At 48.6% G+C, this 17,327-nt stretch overlaps 1 protein-coding gene across 2 annotated transcripts in view; it reads left to right on the top strand.

The window, feature by feature from the left end:
- Positions 1–320: 320 nt before the first annotated feature.
- enpp1 (ectonucleotide pyrophosphatase/phosphodiesterase 1) overlaps positions 321–17,327 on the top strand; it is a 59,531-nt gene continuing 42,524 nt past the window's right edge. The window contains exon 1 of one of the 2 annotated variants that reach the window (XM_014143992.2): positions 321–743. In XM_014143992.2, coding sequence (XP_013999467.2) covers positions 606–743 — 138 coding nt within the window. In that variant the 5' untranslated portion in view covers positions 321–605. Of the gene's footprint in view, positions 744–15,423; positions 15,603–17,327 lie in introns of those variants that run through there. The other variant, XM_045695607.1, reaches the window with a different exon arrangement.

Raw genomic sequence — 17,327 nt, 5'->3', positions numbered from 1 at the left:
ACTGGCAGTAGCCATAGGAGTCTTGAAGGTTAGCGATTGCAAGGAAGTTGCAAGCTTCATGATCACCAAAAGGTGGCGGCAGTGATGCATTATCTGAACTTGTAGAATTTTACTTTGTTGAGTTGTATAGCCTAAACAGTACACCACCTTCAAACTGATGTTTAACTGTCTTTATACATGTCTGAGGTAGTCTATTGTAATAATTACAGTGAGTAATTATTGTACATAAAGCGAATGTTGGCTAATTACAAATGTCCTCTCAACATAATTACAAACGTCCAACTCTAGCTCTCCATACCTATTGTGGCGTCTATTTTCGATGTTTCCTCTGCCATGCGTGAGGGTGGTGTGGCAGGACTTGGCCGCGGTAGTCTTGTAATTTACTTTTTAATGGTACTACTCCAATAATGTACTTCACCCTGACTCAGCTGGCTGCACATGTTGTATAAGGATTAGGCTACAACGCTAACTTCGAGACGTCAACACAAAAAGAAGGAGGTTCTTCATTGAGCCCTACAAAGTCCAAAGGAAAAGAGACCAGACTATTTTCTCTCAAATCTGCAAAACCTTTCTGTTACAAACTCCCGGGAAAAACTTTATGCAGAATGGAAATATCCAAAGCAGATGACCTTTCGACTGAGCAGGCTGCCAATTTACTAGGTTCACCTGGTCGAGACAATCAGATGAGACAGAGTGGACAGGTCCACAAAAAGAGGTCAAAGAACCGCATGGTCATCGTTGCGGTGAGTGGAATTACTGTAACTTTTCAGGCTGGGTAGGCTATGGTAAAACTAGGATCAAGTGTACCTACGCAGTCTGCATTCTTGGTGATGTTATATCGCATGATGATACAATGTAACCTAGCCAAACTTTAAAGTCAAGTACCAGCATGTATAGCCTACATTTCAATTCATTTGTGGCATGTTATCTTTTGGATGGCACACATTCAGTGATTCGTTCATAGGCTATTGCAAGCGAGCAGGTGTTTATGTTATCAAATTTGATATGCTATTGAATTACATAAAGGAACAATGACATTGGGTAAGACAGTTAAACTAAGCTGATGAGGTATTTTTACATTGTATTTCTTTTAAACCTTATTTTACCAGGTAAGTTGACTGAGAACCTGTTCTAATTTACAGCAACAACCTAGGGAATAGTTACATGGGAGAGGGGGTGAATGAGCCAACTGGAAGCTGTGGATGATTAGGTGGCCAGGACACTGGGGTTAACACCCCTACTCTTATGATAAGTGCTATGGGATCTTAAGTGACCACAGAGAGTCAGGACACCCGTTTAACGTCCCATCCAAAAGACTGCACCCTACACAGGGCAATGTCCCATATCACTGCCCTGGGTCATTGGGATACTTTTTTTTAGACCAGAGGAAAGAGTGCCTCCTAATGGCAATGATGTACAATCATTAATGGCTATATAGTAGTGATCCTTCATATATGAGCCATGTTACAATTCTCACCTAGCGGATTAATCCAATTGGCACGATTCGTAGGGTGTTTGCATTTCACACCAGGGACCTGGGTTTACTTCCCTGCCCTGCTGTTTTACTACATTGGTGTCAGAAGTGAGATGGTGGCCATGAGGCCATCAGAACGCACGACGGGACTTGTGAGGGGGCCATGATACGTCAAAGCACAAGGACCTGCCTTCCCATTTGGAGGGGCCGTTTAGCGATCCTCACCAATTCCCACCAAGCCAGTTAACCTCTTTGGTGTGACAGGTAGGGTGTTTGCCAGCGACCTGGGTTCACTTCCCTACTTGCCTGTGCCAGCCATTGACTTTGTGGTTGTCTGAACCTGCAATTACTATATCCTTACATTCAAGAATGTCTCAGTAGCCTACGTGCGCTACTTACAGCGCAATGTCTCAACAATCAGCTTGCGTGCACTTGGGCAATATGTCTTGTCAGACATGAGTCAACTCTCTTCAGGAATCATTCTGCACACATCTGTTCAGAGTTGTGAAATATTACAACAGATGGCAATATTAGAGAGTGTTGCAATGCAGACTGGTCTCATAGACTAACATAACATAGTAAACGTAATGCCGGGACACTCAACTTTACTTACTTACTTAATTACTTAAGGCAAAAACAAAAGGAGGGGTGGTTGGTCTGAGTGGATGGGTAGGTGTATAACGTGAATGCCTAGCAACCCAAAGGTTGCTTGTTTGAAACTCATCGTGGGGAACTTTAGCTAATTAACTTTGCAACTACTTACTACTGTTTAGTTACTTTGCAACAACTTAGCATGTTAGCTAACCCTTCCCCTAACCTTAACCCTTTTAGCTAACCCTTTAACCTAAATCCTAACCTTAACCCCTAGAGCTAGCTAACGTTAGCCACCTAGCTAGCGTTAGCCACAACAAATTGGAATTCGTAACATACTGTATCATACATTTAGCAAATTCATAACATATTGTACATTTTGCAAATTTGTAACATACTGTAATGACCTGACTAGATCATGAAGGAACAATTGTCCAGACAGAGGATGGAGTTAACGAATGGACGGTTTATTAACCCAACTTAACACAGGCTACTGTTTGGCCGTAGCCCACGCCAAATAAATGAAAGGTACACTACAAACCAACCGTGACCTTCTCTTGTGAAGCCCAGACGTAAGAGAGAGAACAATGGCTAAACCCGGTCTTAACTTCCAATGCTCCATCCCCCTGCCCAACCCCCCTTCACACCACTCCGCCAACCACCAGGCTGCCCGGTATCAGAACATTCCAGGCATTCCCGTGATTGGCAGATAGCAGGTTGATTGGCATGACCCCGCGAACACTGGTAAGTACGACACAACCCACTAATAGCCTAACACATAACCCACAACTGTCTGTGCAGGTCGCTACACAGCCCCCCCACCACAAAGTCCCTCGTCCCCGAGGGAACAAACAAAGTCTCTGAAGCGACCCGGAGGTCTCCTTTGCCTGCGTGGCCGTGATGTTCGCAGAGTGTCCAGATGTGAAACAGGGGGCTCCATCCGTGGCAGGGGGCTGCTCTCTGGGACCCAGGGGATGAAGGAAGGGATATGGGGGACAAGGAAGCGGGAACGGGGAATACAGTCCGTGGCACCGGGGAACCACGCGGTGACACAGGGAGGGAGACAGGGGGAGTGGGCCGTCTGGAGCCTTGTCGACGGCACCTGGGGGTGGGTGCCTGGAGAATGTCCTTGCCAGAGAGGGGAATTGTGGGGGTCCCTGGGGTTTGGGGAGAAGCGGCCCCTCTGTATGGGGCTAACCTGTCCCAGTGCAGTGCCACCTTTCTCCCCCTGGAAGGAAGCTGCACCCGGTACACAACCTCCCCTACCCTCTCCAGGATGCTGCAGGGCCCCACCCAGTGACTGTCCAACTTGGGGCATCTGCCTTTTTTCCTTAGGGGGCTGTAGACCCAGACCAGCTCCCCAGCCACAAAGTGCCTTCCTCGGGTGTGCACGTCATAGTGCCTCTTCTGCCTCACACCTGCATTCACCAGCTGCTCTCTGGCGAAGTTGTGGGCTGTCTCCAGGCGGTCCTGGAGTCTTCGGGCATACTCCGGCCCCGGGGGAACATGAGGGCTATCCAGGGGACGACCAAACGCCATCTCCGCAGGGGTGCGGATCTCTCTCCTCTTGTCCCAGTCATGCTGGTGTTTGGCAGAGACGATGGCCAGCTGCTGTCCAAGCGTTTTGTTGAAGCGCTCCACAAGGCCATCACTTTGAGGATGGAGAGGAGTAGTGCGGGTCTTGTGCATACCCAGCCTCTCACACATGGTGGCGAACACACGGGACTCAAAGTTTCTGCCTTGGTCGCTGTGGATGGACTCCGCAGCTCCAAACCTGCTGAACATCCCCGCTGTCAGGGCATCGACGGTGGTCTCTGCCTCCTGGTCAGGCAGAGCATAGGCCTCAGGCCATTTTGTGAAATAGTCCATAGCCGTGAGCACCCAGCGGTTTCCACTGTCTGTGGTGGGGAACGGCCCAACTACATCCACTCCCACCCTCTCCATGGGAGCCCCCACTGGGAACTGTTGGAGCTGAGCATGAGAGCGGCCTGGGGGGCCCTTTCTTGCTGTGCAGTTGTCACAGCGGCGGCAAAAGTCCTCCACATCCCTCTTGTGCTGCCCCCAGTAAAAGCCCTGACGGAGGCGGCGGAGTGTTTTTGTGACCCCAAAGTGTCCAGTCCCCACCCCCCCATGAGTACTCTGGAGCACCGCCTCCCGCAATGCTTTTGGGACCACCACCTGCCACCTCTCCTCTCCCGTAGCTGACTCCTTCCATGCCCGCTGTAGCACGCCATCAGCCAGCCGCAGTCTCTCAAACTTTGACCACAACCCTTTGGTCGCGAGTGAGAGCGCTGTCACCTCTTCCCATGGTGGCCTCACCTGTGCCTCTACCCACTGTAGCACTGGCTGTAGGTCTGTGTCCCGTCCCTGCTGCTGCCCCCATTCAGCCACGTCGACAGTCTGCAGCTCACAGCAGACAGGGCCGCTCACCCGACACACTGTGGCACAGACCCCCTCCTCTGCACTCAGCGCTCTCTCCCGTCCCTCTCTCTGTTCACAGTGGCGGCAGCCATCTGCAGTACAGGGCCGACGGGACATGGCGTCGGCGTTGGAGTGGCGTGCCCCTGCCCTGTGCACCACTGTGAAGTCATACGGCTGAAGCTCCTCCAACCAGCGTGCCACCTGCCCCTCTGGTTCTCTGAACGACATGAGCCACTGGAGAGCAGGGTGGTCAGTCCTCACAGTAAATGGCAGGCCACCCAGGTAGTACTTGAAGTGTTTGATGGAAGCCACAACAGCCAAGAGCTCCCGCCGGGTGACACAGTAGCGGCGCTCATGTTTGTTAAATGTTCTGCTGAAGTACGCCACCACTCTCTCCCCCTCTGGCCCCACCTGGGCCAGCACCCCACCCATGCCCACATTGCTCGCGTCTGTGTCCAGGATAAAGGGCAAGGTGAGGTCAGGGGGGGGCGAGCACAGGGGCCTCGATCAGTGCACATTTGAGGGTGTTGAAGGCCTCCTCACACTCCCCTGTCCAAGTGAAGGCCTTGTCCTTCGGCAGCAGGCGGTTCAGGGGAGCAGCGACGCTTGAGAAGCCCCGTACAAACCTCCTGTAGTACGAGGCCAGGCCCAGGAAGCTCTTCAGCTGACGCTGGTCGGTGGGGGTGGGCCAGTCTCGGACAGCCCCCACCTTGTCCTCCATGGTGCTGATCCCCTCCTTCCCCACTCGGTGGCCCAGGAAGGACACCTCTCTCCTCATGAAGTGGCACTTCTCGGGGTGGAGCTTCAGACCTGCGGCAGCCACCCGCTCCAGCACACTCCGTAGCGCCACCAGAGCTGACTGGAAGGAGCTGCCATGGGCCAGGATGTCATCGAGGTATACCAGACACTGCTGTCGGGGGATGCCATCCAGCACCCTGTCCATCAAACGCTCAAAAGTAGCTGGAGCGTTGCACAGGCCGAAGCACAGGACCTTGAACTGCCAGTGTCCTCTGTTAGTGGAGAACGCAGTTTTGGCTCTGGCCTCTGGAGAGAGGGGCACCTGCCAGTAGCCACTGCGGAGGTCTAGTGAGGAGAACCAGGAGGACCCCCTAACCAGGTCCAGCGACTCATCGATACGTGGTATGGGGTATGAGTCCTTCCTGGTTACCTCATTCAGCCGCCTGTAGTCCGCACAGAACCTCAGCTTGCCCCCCTTCTTAGGAACCATGACAACCGGCGCCGCCCAGGGGCTGTCTGAGGGCTCGATGAAGTCTGCCCGCTGCATCTCCAACACAGCCTTGTCTGCCGCCTCCTGGCGTGCCAGCGGGATACGGCGGGGACGCATCTTGATGGGTCGAGCATCACCTGTGTCGATCTCATGCTGCACCAGATGAGTCTGACCCACCTCTTCCTCACTCAGCGCAAAGCTGTCTCTGAATTCAAACAGCAACTGCCACAACCGTTCCTGCTGCTCAGGGTCAAGACCAACACAGTTCCTCCCCCATATCTCCCTCACTGCAGACAGTGTCCTCTCCTCTCCCATCTGGGGTAGCTGGGCTGGGAGGGTGCGGCCCGGGCTCACGGAGGGCTGTGTCGTGGGGGTAGCTGGGGGAATGTAACACACAGCCGTAGGTGACAGGGGGGCTGGGGAAAAGTCACACACAGATGTGGGGGAGGGGGGCAGCCATGAGTCTCTGCTGCTTTAACTGTTGGAGTAAAGGGTTTGTTGGGTTGAGTGTATGTGATATTAGGGGGGGCCATGATGACTGCAGGCCCTCCCTGGAAGCTCAGTGTGCCCCCATTTAGGTCTAACTGGCAGCCTGTGCTCCTAAGAAAGTCCAACCCCAGGATACAAGGGTCCTGCACAACCGCCACCCACACGGGATGACACACAGTCCTGCCCCCTACTGTCAGAGTCATTATTCCCTTCCCTTTCATGGGTGCCAGCTCACCTGTGACTGTGTGGAGCTGCACAGTTGTGGGCTCACACTGAATCCAACCTGGTACAATATCTGGCCTCACCAGGGTTACTGTGGACCCAGTGTCCACCAGGCCAGAGCAGGGCACCCCCTCCACAGTGACAGGGACATGACAAAAGTCCCCAACACAGGTCCGGCCCACCACGACAACAGGCTCCGTCCGCTTGCCCACGTCTGCTTCTGGGGGAAGTGGAGCCTTGCTTCCCCGTCTGGGCCGGTGGGCTCCTCCTGAAGAAGATGGTGGTGGTTGGGATAGAAAGCCAGGGGTCCGCACTACCCGGTCAATGCGGACCCCGAGCCGTTTCCCTGAGCTCCGGGGGACTTGGGGCAATCTCGGCGCAGATGGCCTGTCTGGCCACAACCCCAGCAGACCCGGGGACCACGGCGTGTGTTTCGTTCCACCTGTAGCGACACAGCACGAATGAGTTCTGTCATATCAGCCACGCATGCAGGCTTTTCCGGCTCTGGGCTGCTCTGCCCCCCAGCTCCCCCAGAGGGTCTGTCTCCCTGCGCCCCCACCAAAGACCCAGCTGAAGCCCCAGCCCACACCAGCTCCCTCTCCAAAGCCATCTCCAAGGCTATCTGCAATGACTCAGGATGAGCCAGCTGGGTCTGTATGCGCAGCTCCGTAGGAGAAAGCACCTGTATGAACTGGTCCCGTGCTAGCTCGCTCTGCACGTAGGGGGGCATGTGAGCATATTCCCGCCGAGAGAGGCTCTCAATGTCATTAGCTAGCACCCGTAGAGGCTCTCCAGGCTGCCTGCGTCTATTACTCAGTTCGGAGCGCAGCAGCCCGGGCTGTACACACTGTCCATAGCGCCTCCTCAGTGCTCCCACTAAGGCACCATAATCGCGTCTGTCCTCGGGGCTAATCAATATCAAACAGGCCAGAGCATCATCCGTCAGGCATAAAGCCAACTGCAGTGCCCTATCTTCATTCGACCACCCCCTAAAATGAGCAACAGTTCAAACTGAGCATGAAAAGCTTCCCAATCCGCCTTACCGGAATACTTTGGGGTCTTAACGGATACGGACGCAGCTGGGGGCTGGGCGCCGCCATGTTTGTTTACATCCTGAGCCCCAGATTCCTCGTCCCGCCGGCGTCGACGTCACCCCTTCGGTCCGCCCACCAGAATCCGCGCGAAACACATTAGACGAAGCACTCATGCCCGCTTCAGCCGCCATCACTCTAACGTCCTCCCTCAAGCGGCCTCTGGGATCCGACGCCCTGGCGATCTCCTCAGCCAGATCCTCTGACGTCCATGCACACGCACCTCCTTGGCCATAATCGTCCCCTACCTCCACCTTCACTTTTGGATTCCCTTGAAGCATTTTCAACCCCGTTCTCACCTATGTTAGCTAGCCACCGAAGTCAGCTAGCTGGCTAACTTTTATACACGTTTTTACTTCTGACACCAGTGTAATGACCTGACTAGATCATGAAGGAACAATTGTCCAGACAGAGGATGGAGTTAACGAATGGACGGTTTATTAACCCAACTTAACACAGGCTACTGTTTGGCCGTAGCCCACGCCAAATAAATGAAAGGTACACTACAAACCAACCGTGACCTTCTCTTGTGAAGCCCAGACGTAAGAGAGAGAACAATGGCTAAACCCGGTCTTAACTTCCAATGCTCCATCCCCCTGCCCAACCCCCCTTCACGCCACTCCGCCAACCACCAGGCTGCCCGGTATCAGAACATTCCAGGCATTCCCGTGATTGGCAGATAGCAGGTTGATTGGCATGACCCCGCGAACACTGGTAAGTACGACACAACCCACTAATAGCCTAACACATAACCCACAACTGTCTGTGCGGGTCGCTACAATACGTTTAGCAAATTCTGAAAATGTTGTACATTTTGCAAATTCGTAACATATTATACGAAAGAGATAATCGACATCCGCAAATGAATACATATCATATGATACCAGTCAAAGGTTTGGTCATTCCAGGGTTTTTCTTTATTTTTACTATTTTCTACATTGTAGAATAATAGCGAAGACATCACAACTGTGAAATAACACATATGGAATCATGTAGTAGCCAAAAAAGTGTTAACAAATCAAAATATATTTTATGTTTGAGGTTCTTCAAAGTAGCCACCCTTTGCCTCGATGACAGCTTTGCACACTTGGCATTCTCTCAACCAGCTTCATGCTTTTCCAACAGTCTTGAAGGAGTTTCCACATATGCTGAGCACTTGTTGGCTGCTTTTATTTCACTCTGTGGTCCAACTCATCCCAAACCATCTCAATTGGGTTGAGGTCAGGTGATTCTGGAGGCCCGGTCATCTGATGCAGCACTCCATCACTCTCCTCCTTGGTCAAATGGCCCTTACACAGCCTGGAGGTGTGTTGGGTAGGGATGTACGATGTATCGGTGAACATATCGGAATCAGCCAATATTAGCTAAAAATGCCAACATCGGTATCGGCCTGATGTCTAGTTTAACGCCGATGTTAAAATACCGATGTCAAAGCTGCCGTGCATACCTATATAACGTAGGTACATGACATAATGACGCCACGTAACATTTTGCACTACACGTGCAAAACAGCATCCCTAACCTTGCCAACAATGTCTGCTGTGTGGATTGAGCAGTCAACAAGTCGAGCAGTCATTTGAAAGAGTAAGAACATTTCAGCAAGACAACTCAAAAGCGAAATCCATTAAAGTCAAGATAATGGAATTCATTGCCCTTGACAATCAACCGTTCTCTGTAGTGGGTGATGTTGGCTTTCGCCGACTGTTCGAGCACCGGTACACACTATCAAGTGCGCTATTTTTCAGATGTTGCCCTACCAGAGGTACACAGTAATAGCGTCACTGCTATTAGCTTCACGACATACATACTATGAAACGCCGTTTGGGTCTTTGCGTGTCGTAATAGCGTCACTGCTGTTAGCTTCACGACATGCATACTGTGGAACGCCGTTTGGGTCTTTGCGTGTCGTAATAGCGTCACTGCTATTAGCTTCATGACATACATACTATGGAATGCCGTTTGGGTCTTTGCGTGTCAAAAAAGATACAGTAGCACTGTCAAAGCTGTACAAAAAAGTCTGCAAACTCCAGCCATGAACGATGTGTTTACAATACCTCGTTGGTAATAAAGCATCATTTGTTTGACCGCAACTTCTGGGGTAGCTAGCGTTAGCTTGGTAGCAAGCTAGCACCAATACAACCAGCCTGAAAACAACGACCAGTAAGAAACTGCAGTCATTTTCATTATTCTTAGCAATGATTTAGGAATCCTTGTATTGTTGTTCGCCTATTGAAATTGAACTTCAGTTCATGAAAATAAACTCAGCAAAATAGGAAATGTCCTCTCACTGTCAACTGCGTTTATTTTCAGCAAACTTAACATGTGTAAATATTTGTATGAACATAAGATTCAACAACTGAAACTGAACAAGTTCCACAGACATGTGACTAACAGAAATTGAATAATGTGTCCCTGAACAAAGGGAGGGTCAAAATCAAAAGTAACAGTCAGTATCTGGTGTGGCCACCAGCTGCATTAAGTACTGCAGTACATCTCATCCCCATGGACTGCACCAGATTTGCCAGTTCTTGCTGTGAGATGTTACCCCACTCTTCCACCAAGGCACCTGCATGTCCCAGACATGCTCAATGGGATTGAGATCCGGGCTCTTCGCTGGCTATGGCAGAACAGACATTCCTGTCTTGCAGGAAATCACGCACAGAACGAGCAGAATGGCTGGTGGCATTGTCATGCTGGAAGGTCATGTCAGGATGAGCTTGCAGGAAGGGTACCACATGAGGGAGGAAGATATCTTCCCTGTAACGCACAGCTTTGAGAACGCCTGCAATGACAACAAACTCAGTCCGATGATACTGTGACACACCGCCCCAGACCATGACAGATCCACACTGATCCTCAGCACTGGAGCTCCCCAAGGGTGCGTGCTCAGTCCCCTCCTGTAGTCCCTGTTCACCCACGACTGCATGGCCAGGCACGACTCCAACACTATCATTAAGTTTGCAGACGACACAACAGTGGTAGACCTGATCACCGACAACGACGAGACAGCCTATAGGGAGGAGGTCAGAGACCTGGCTGGTAGGTGCCAGAATAACAGCCTAACCCTCAACGTTACCAAGACTAAGGAGATGATTGTGGACTACAGGAAAAGGAGGGCCGAGCATGCACCCATTCTCATCGACAGGGCTGTCGTGGAGCAGGTTGAGAGCTTCAAGTTCCTTGGTGTCCACATCAACAACAAACTAGAATGGTCCAAACACACCAAGACAGTCGTGAAGATGGCATGACAAAGCCTATTCCCCCTCAGGAAACAAAAAGGATTTGGCATGGGTCCTGAGATCCTCAAAACGTTCTACAGCTGCAACATCGAGAGCATCCTGACTAGTTGCATTACTGCCTGGTACGGCAATTGCTCGGCCTCCGACCGCAAGGCACTACAGAGGGTAGTGCATACGGCCCAGTACATCACTGGGGCTAAGCTGCCTGCCATCCAGGACCTCTATACCAGGCAGTGTCGGAAGGCCCTAAAAATTGTCAAAGACCCCAGTCATAGACTGTCCTCTCTACTACCGCATGGCAAGTGGTACCGGAGTGCCAAGTCTAGGACAAAAAGGCTTCTCAACAGTTTTTACCCCCAAGCCATAAGACTCCTGAACAGATAATCAAATGGCTACCCGGACTATTTGCATTGTGTGACCCCCCCCCAACCCCTCTTTTTCACGCTGCTACTTCTCTCTGTTTATCATATATGCACAGTCACTTTTCACTATACATTCATGTACATACTACCTCGATTGGGCCGACCAAGCAGTGCTCCCGAACATTGGCTAACCGGGCTATCTGCATTGTGTCCCACCACCCGCCAACCCCTCTTTTACGCTACAGCTACTCTCTGTTCATCATATATGCATAGTCACTTTAACCATATCTACATGTACATACTACCTCAATCAGCCTGACTAACCGGTGTCTGTATGTAGCCTCGCTACTGTATATAGCCTGTTTTTTACTGTTTTCTTTACTTACCTACTGTTCACCTAATAATTTTTTTGCATTATTGGTTAGAGCCTGTAAGTAAGCTTTTCACTGTAAGGTCTACACCTGTTGTATTCGGTGCACGTGACAAATAAACTTTGATTTGATCCTCCACCTCCAAATCAATCCCGCTCCAGAGTACAGGCCTCGGTTTAACGCTCATTCCTTCGACGATAAACCCAAATCCAACCATCACCCATGGTGAGACAAAACCACGACTCGTCAGTGAAGAGCACTTTTTGCCAGTCCTGTCTGGTCCAGCGATGGTGGGTTTGTGCCCATAGGTGACGTTGTTGCCGGTGATGTCTGGGGAGGACCTGCCTTACAACAGGCCTACAAGCCCTCAGTCCAGCCTCTCTCAGCTTATTGCGGACAGTCTGAGCACTGATGGAGGGATTGTGCGTTCGTGGTGTAACTCGAGCAGTTGTTGTTGCCATCCTGTACCTGTCCCGCAGGTGTGATGTTCGGATGTACCGATCCTGTGCAGGTGTTGTTACACTTGGTCTGCCACTGCATGGACAATCAGCTGTCTGTCCTGTCTCCCTGTAGCGCTGTCTTAGGCGTCTCACAGTACAGACGTTGCAATTTCTTCCCTGGCCACATCTGCAGTCCTCATGCCTCCTTGCAGCATGCCTAAGGCATGTTCACGCAGATGAGCAGGGACCCTGGGCATTTTTCTTTTGGTGTTTTTCAGAGTCAGTAGAAAGGCCTCTTTAGTATCCTAAGTTTTCATAACTGACTTTAGCCTACCGTCTGTAAGCTGTTAGTGTCTTAACGACCGTTCCACAGGTGCATGTTCATTAATTGTTTATGGTTCATTGAACAAGCATGGGAAACAGTGTTTATACCCTTTACAATGAAGATCTGTGAAGTTATTTGGATTTTTACAAATTATCTTTTAAATTATCTGAAAAAGGGACGTTTCTTTTTTTTGCTGAGTTTAAATAGCTAGCCAGCTACTTAACCCTTTTGCCCAAAGCTAATGTTATAAGCAGCCAGCTAGCTTCATCTGGCTAGTGACGCTCGACCGGCCCAGGATATGTGTTGTGAAGCTAGGCACAAAAATAATTAGGCACAGTAGTGGAATTTGCGGTTTGCCTTCAAAATAAAAGTTTGACAGTGACAAATGAATACATATAGTAGAATTATGCCATACTTTTATTTTGAAGGCTAAACGCAAATTCCACTATTGTGGCTAATCCTTATTGTGGCCTGCTTCATAGATGGTCTGACCACCATTAAACAAAATAGAACTCTTATAAATGAGGGTTATTTTAGATGACACCTAGCTAGATAACTGTAGCTACTGAAACAAATTGTCGTTTTGCTTTGTTTTTGGGGAAGAACATTGTTTGCATCCATGAGCTAGATAGCTTTTTTTTAAATGACCAGCACTGTAGGTGCGCGAGACAACTTTACCTGCATCATAGCATAAGTATCGATGAAGAAATACGAGTGATAGTGTAATCTGTGTAATAACTACATAAAAAAATGTATGAACGTGTTAAATTATTATGTGACGTGCAGTCATATTCAGATCCTGATTGATCAACAAGCTTATGACACGTCAAATAGTGTTATTTGACACGCAAGGACCCAAACGGCATTCCATAGAAATCCTGGTTGAGAATTAAATGACTGAACAATGAAACAGCACAGCAAGTAAGTGAAAGAAATCGTTTTTGATTATGTTTTACTGGTAATGGGGACATGCGTAAATGCCAACAAAATATTTTTTGGGTCCGTGTGGAGTGTGTGTGTGTGTGTAACCTTTTTTTTAACTAGGCGAGTTAAGAACAAATTCTTATTTACAATGACGGCTTCCCCGGCCTAACCCGGACAACACTGGGCCAATTGTGCGCCGCCCTATGGGACTCCCAATCATGGCCGGATGTGATAGAGCCTGGATTCAAATCAGGGACTAGTGACGCCTCTTGCACTGAGATGCAGTGCCTTAGATCGCTGCGTCCGTGTGTGTGTGTGTTAACTATTTAACTGTACTAGAATGCTTAAAAGGCCGCAAAAAAATGCAATATTGGTTATCAGTATAATTTTTTGGGGCAAGGGAAATAACGGATATCGGTATCGGCCAAAAATGTAATATCAGTGTTGGGTCATTGTCCTGTTGAAAAACAAATTGAAGTCCCATTAAGTGCAAACCAGATGGGATGGCGTATCGCTGCAGAATGCTGTGATAGCCATGCTGGTTAAGTGTGCCTTGAATTAAATAAATCAATGACAGTGTAACCAGCAAAGCACCCCCACACTATCACACCTCCTCCATGCTTCATGGTGGAAACCACACATGCAGTGATCATCCGTTCACCTACTCTGCATCTCACAAAGACACAGCGGTTGGAGCCAAAGTCCAAATTTTAGATTTTATCAGACCAAAGGACAGATTTCCACCAGTGTAATGTCCATTGCTCGTGTTTCTTGGCCCAAGCAAGTCTCTTCTTCTCATTGTTGTCATTTTAATAGTGGTTTCTTTGCAGCAATTTGACCATGAAGGCCTGATTTCATGCAGTCTCTTCTGAACTGTTGATGTTACTTGAACTCTGAAGCATTTATTTGGGCTGATTGCTGCAGAGGACTCTGTGTTATCCTTTTCTGTTGCAGTCCTCATGAGATCCAGTTTCATTATAGCACTTGATGGTTTTTGCGACTGCACTTGAAGAAACTTTCAAAGTTCTTGAAATTTTCCAGATTGACTAACCTTCATGTCTTAAAATAATGGACTGTTGTTTCTCTTTTCTTATTTGAGCTGTTTTTGCCATAATATGGACTTGGTCTTTTACCAAATAGGGCTATCTTCTGTATACCACCTCTACCTTGTCACAACACAACTGATTGGCTCAAACGCATTAAGAAGGAAAGAAATTCTCTAATGTACTTTTAACAAGACACACCTGTTAATTGAAATGCATTCCAGGTGACTAACTCATGAAACTGGTTTAGATAATGCTAAGAGTGTGCAAAGCTGTCAAGGTAAAGGGTGGCTACTTTGAAAAATCTAAAATATATTTTGATTTAACACTTTGTTGTTGTTGCTTACTACACAATTCCATATGTTATTTCACCGTTTTGATGTCTTCACTATTATTCTACAATGTAAAAAATAATACAAAATTAAGAAAAACCCTTGAATGTCTCAGATTTACAAACGGAATAATAATACAAAAAGTCAACCAATAACAGGAATCCTTCATGATTCCATGAAGCAAGACATGAAGCAAATTGATATTGACATTTTTGAGTATTCTTGCTCAATAAACCTGGGATGTATATAGCTACTCCCACCATTTGGGTTGTGAGATTCATATTCTGTTTAGTGTCCTGAGGCGCCTGCTGTAGGTTTCCACCGAACAGTGTGTTTACTTTCACTGGACCTCGGTACTTTACCCTTGGCTTTCCCAGGACACCAGCCAGGTTTCTCAAACACCACACACACTCTTGCACACATATATACACACACACATGCATACTTGCACAATATTTTGTTCTAATATGGCTTTTCCAGTAAGTTCATGAGGACTTACGAGATCACACATGTACAGCATATGATTCATGAAACAAAGTCCTCAGTTTTCAAAGCACTTCAAGATTAGGACCTGAGTCTTCTTTACGTCAAGCTCTTTACTACAGGTTCTTGGTTTTAACCCACAATGAGAATACGCCATACTGATTAGAGCCCAGTTCTAATCCGGACAGGTCCTGCTAGCCTCTATTGAGGCTCTTGACTCTCTTCAAGCCCTGATTATTAAACTGCTGTATATCCCTCCCTTTTAACATGGGCTGACTCAGTTGAAACTTTAAACCACTGAGATCCACAGTCTTTGAACCGCCCACTAATTACAAACATGTGGCCAGCCGTGCACCCTTCCATGGCCAGAGGAGCCAGGCAGAGCAGACCACCAGGCAGCCAGGAGGAGGGGAGTTGTCTTACGACCAGCATTTACTTCTCAGTTAGAGGGCCAACACCCAGATGTGGAGAATTACTGACTTTTTATTTGTACCCAGAAGAGAGTTATACATTTGAATGGGAACGATTAAAGTGTCATACGACACATTTTCAAGAAGATTAATTCGGGTATGGTCTTTAGTATTTCATTTATTGTTTTGGTTGATTATTATTCTAGGATGTGTCTATTTAAAAAAAAAAAAAGAGTTTCTGGGGTTTCTCTCGATTTATAAACGGCTAGATGTTGTCCTCATACGCTAAAGAAATGTACAGTTAAAGTAATATTTCTCAAGGTAACAGCAGGAAAGACTGCTGCCAAACATCTTCATCATTTTTCTGACACAATACTTTTCTGTGGTATGTGATGTCACTTGGCAGTCTCGATTTACTGGCCTTACTAACAGTGAAAGTGATTTAAAATCCCATGTACACAATATAAAAAAGCCACAAAACAATCCCCAGAAGATTGAATACTGGGATAAAGCAGAGAAAGAAGTACTAGCCTGGTTAAACTAGAGGGAGTGCTACGTATCGTCACAATAGGGATAATATACTCCTAAAAAAATAAAGGGAACACTAAAATAACACATCCTAGATCTGAATGAATGAAATAATCTTATTAAATACTTTTTTCTTTACATAGTTGAATGTGCTGACAACAAAATCACACAAAAATAATCAATGGAAATCCAATTTATCAACCCATGGAGGTCTGGATTTGGAGTCACACTCAAAATTAAAGTGGAAAAATACACTACAGGCTGATCCAACTTTGATGTAATGTCCTTAAAACAAGTCAAAATGAGGCTCAGAAGTGTGTGTGGCCTCCACGTGCCTGTATGACCTCCTTACAATGCCTGGGCATGCTCCTGATGAGGTGGCGGATGGTCTCCTGAGGGATCTCCTCCCAGACCTGGACTAAAGCATCCGCCAACTCCTGGACAGTCTGTGGTGCAACGTGGCGTTAGTGGATGGAGCGAGACATGATGTCCCAGATGTGCTCAATTGGATTCAGGTCTGGGGAATGGGCGGGCCAGTCCATAGCATCAATGCCTTCCTCTTGCAGGAACTGCTGACACACTCCAGCCACATGAGGTCTAGCATTGTCTTGCATTAGGAGGAACCCAGGGCCAACCGCACTAGCATATGGTCTCACAAGGGGTCTGAGGATCTCATCTCGGTACCTAATGGCAGTCAGGCTACCTCTGGCGAGCACATGGAGGGCTGTGCGGCCCGCAAAGAAATGCCACCCCACACCATGACTGACCCACCGCCAAACCGGTCATGCTGGAGGATGTTGCAGGCAGTAGAACGTTTTCCACGGCATCTCCAGACTCTGTCACGTCTGTCACATGTGCTCAGTGTGAACCTCCTTTCATCTGTGAAGAGCACAGGGTGCCAGTGGCGAATTTGCCAATCTTGGTGTTCTCTGGCAAATGCCAAACGTCCTGCACGGTGTTGGGCTGTAAGCACAACCCCCACCTGTGGACGTTGGGCCCTCATACCACCCTCATGGAGTCTGTTTCTGACCATTTGAGCAGACACATGCACATTTGTGGCCTGCTGGAGGTCATTTTGCAGGGCTCTGTCAGTGCTTCTCCTGCTCCTCCTTGCACAAAGGCGGAGGTAGCGGTCCTGCTGCTGGGTTGTTGCCCTCCTATGGCCGCCTCCACATCTCCTGATGTACTGGCCTGTCTCCTGGTAGCGCCTCCATGCTCTGGACACTAGGCTGACAGACACAGCAACCTTCTTGCCACAGCTCGCATTGATGTGCCATCCTGAATGAGCTGCACTACCTGAGCCACTTGTGTGGGTTGTAGACTCCGTCACATGCTACCACTAGAGTGAAAGCAC

The sequence above is a fragment of the Salmo salar genome, chromosome ssa15 (genome assembly GCF_905237065.1).
Source record: "Salmo salar chromosome ssa15, Ssal_v3.1, whole genome shotgun sequence".
NCBI lineage: Eukaryota > Metazoa > Chordata > Actinopteri > Salmoniformes > Salmonidae > Salmo > Salmo salar.
Note: the sequence above shows the minus strand (reverse complement) of the source record. Positions and strands in the feature narration are given on the sequence as shown.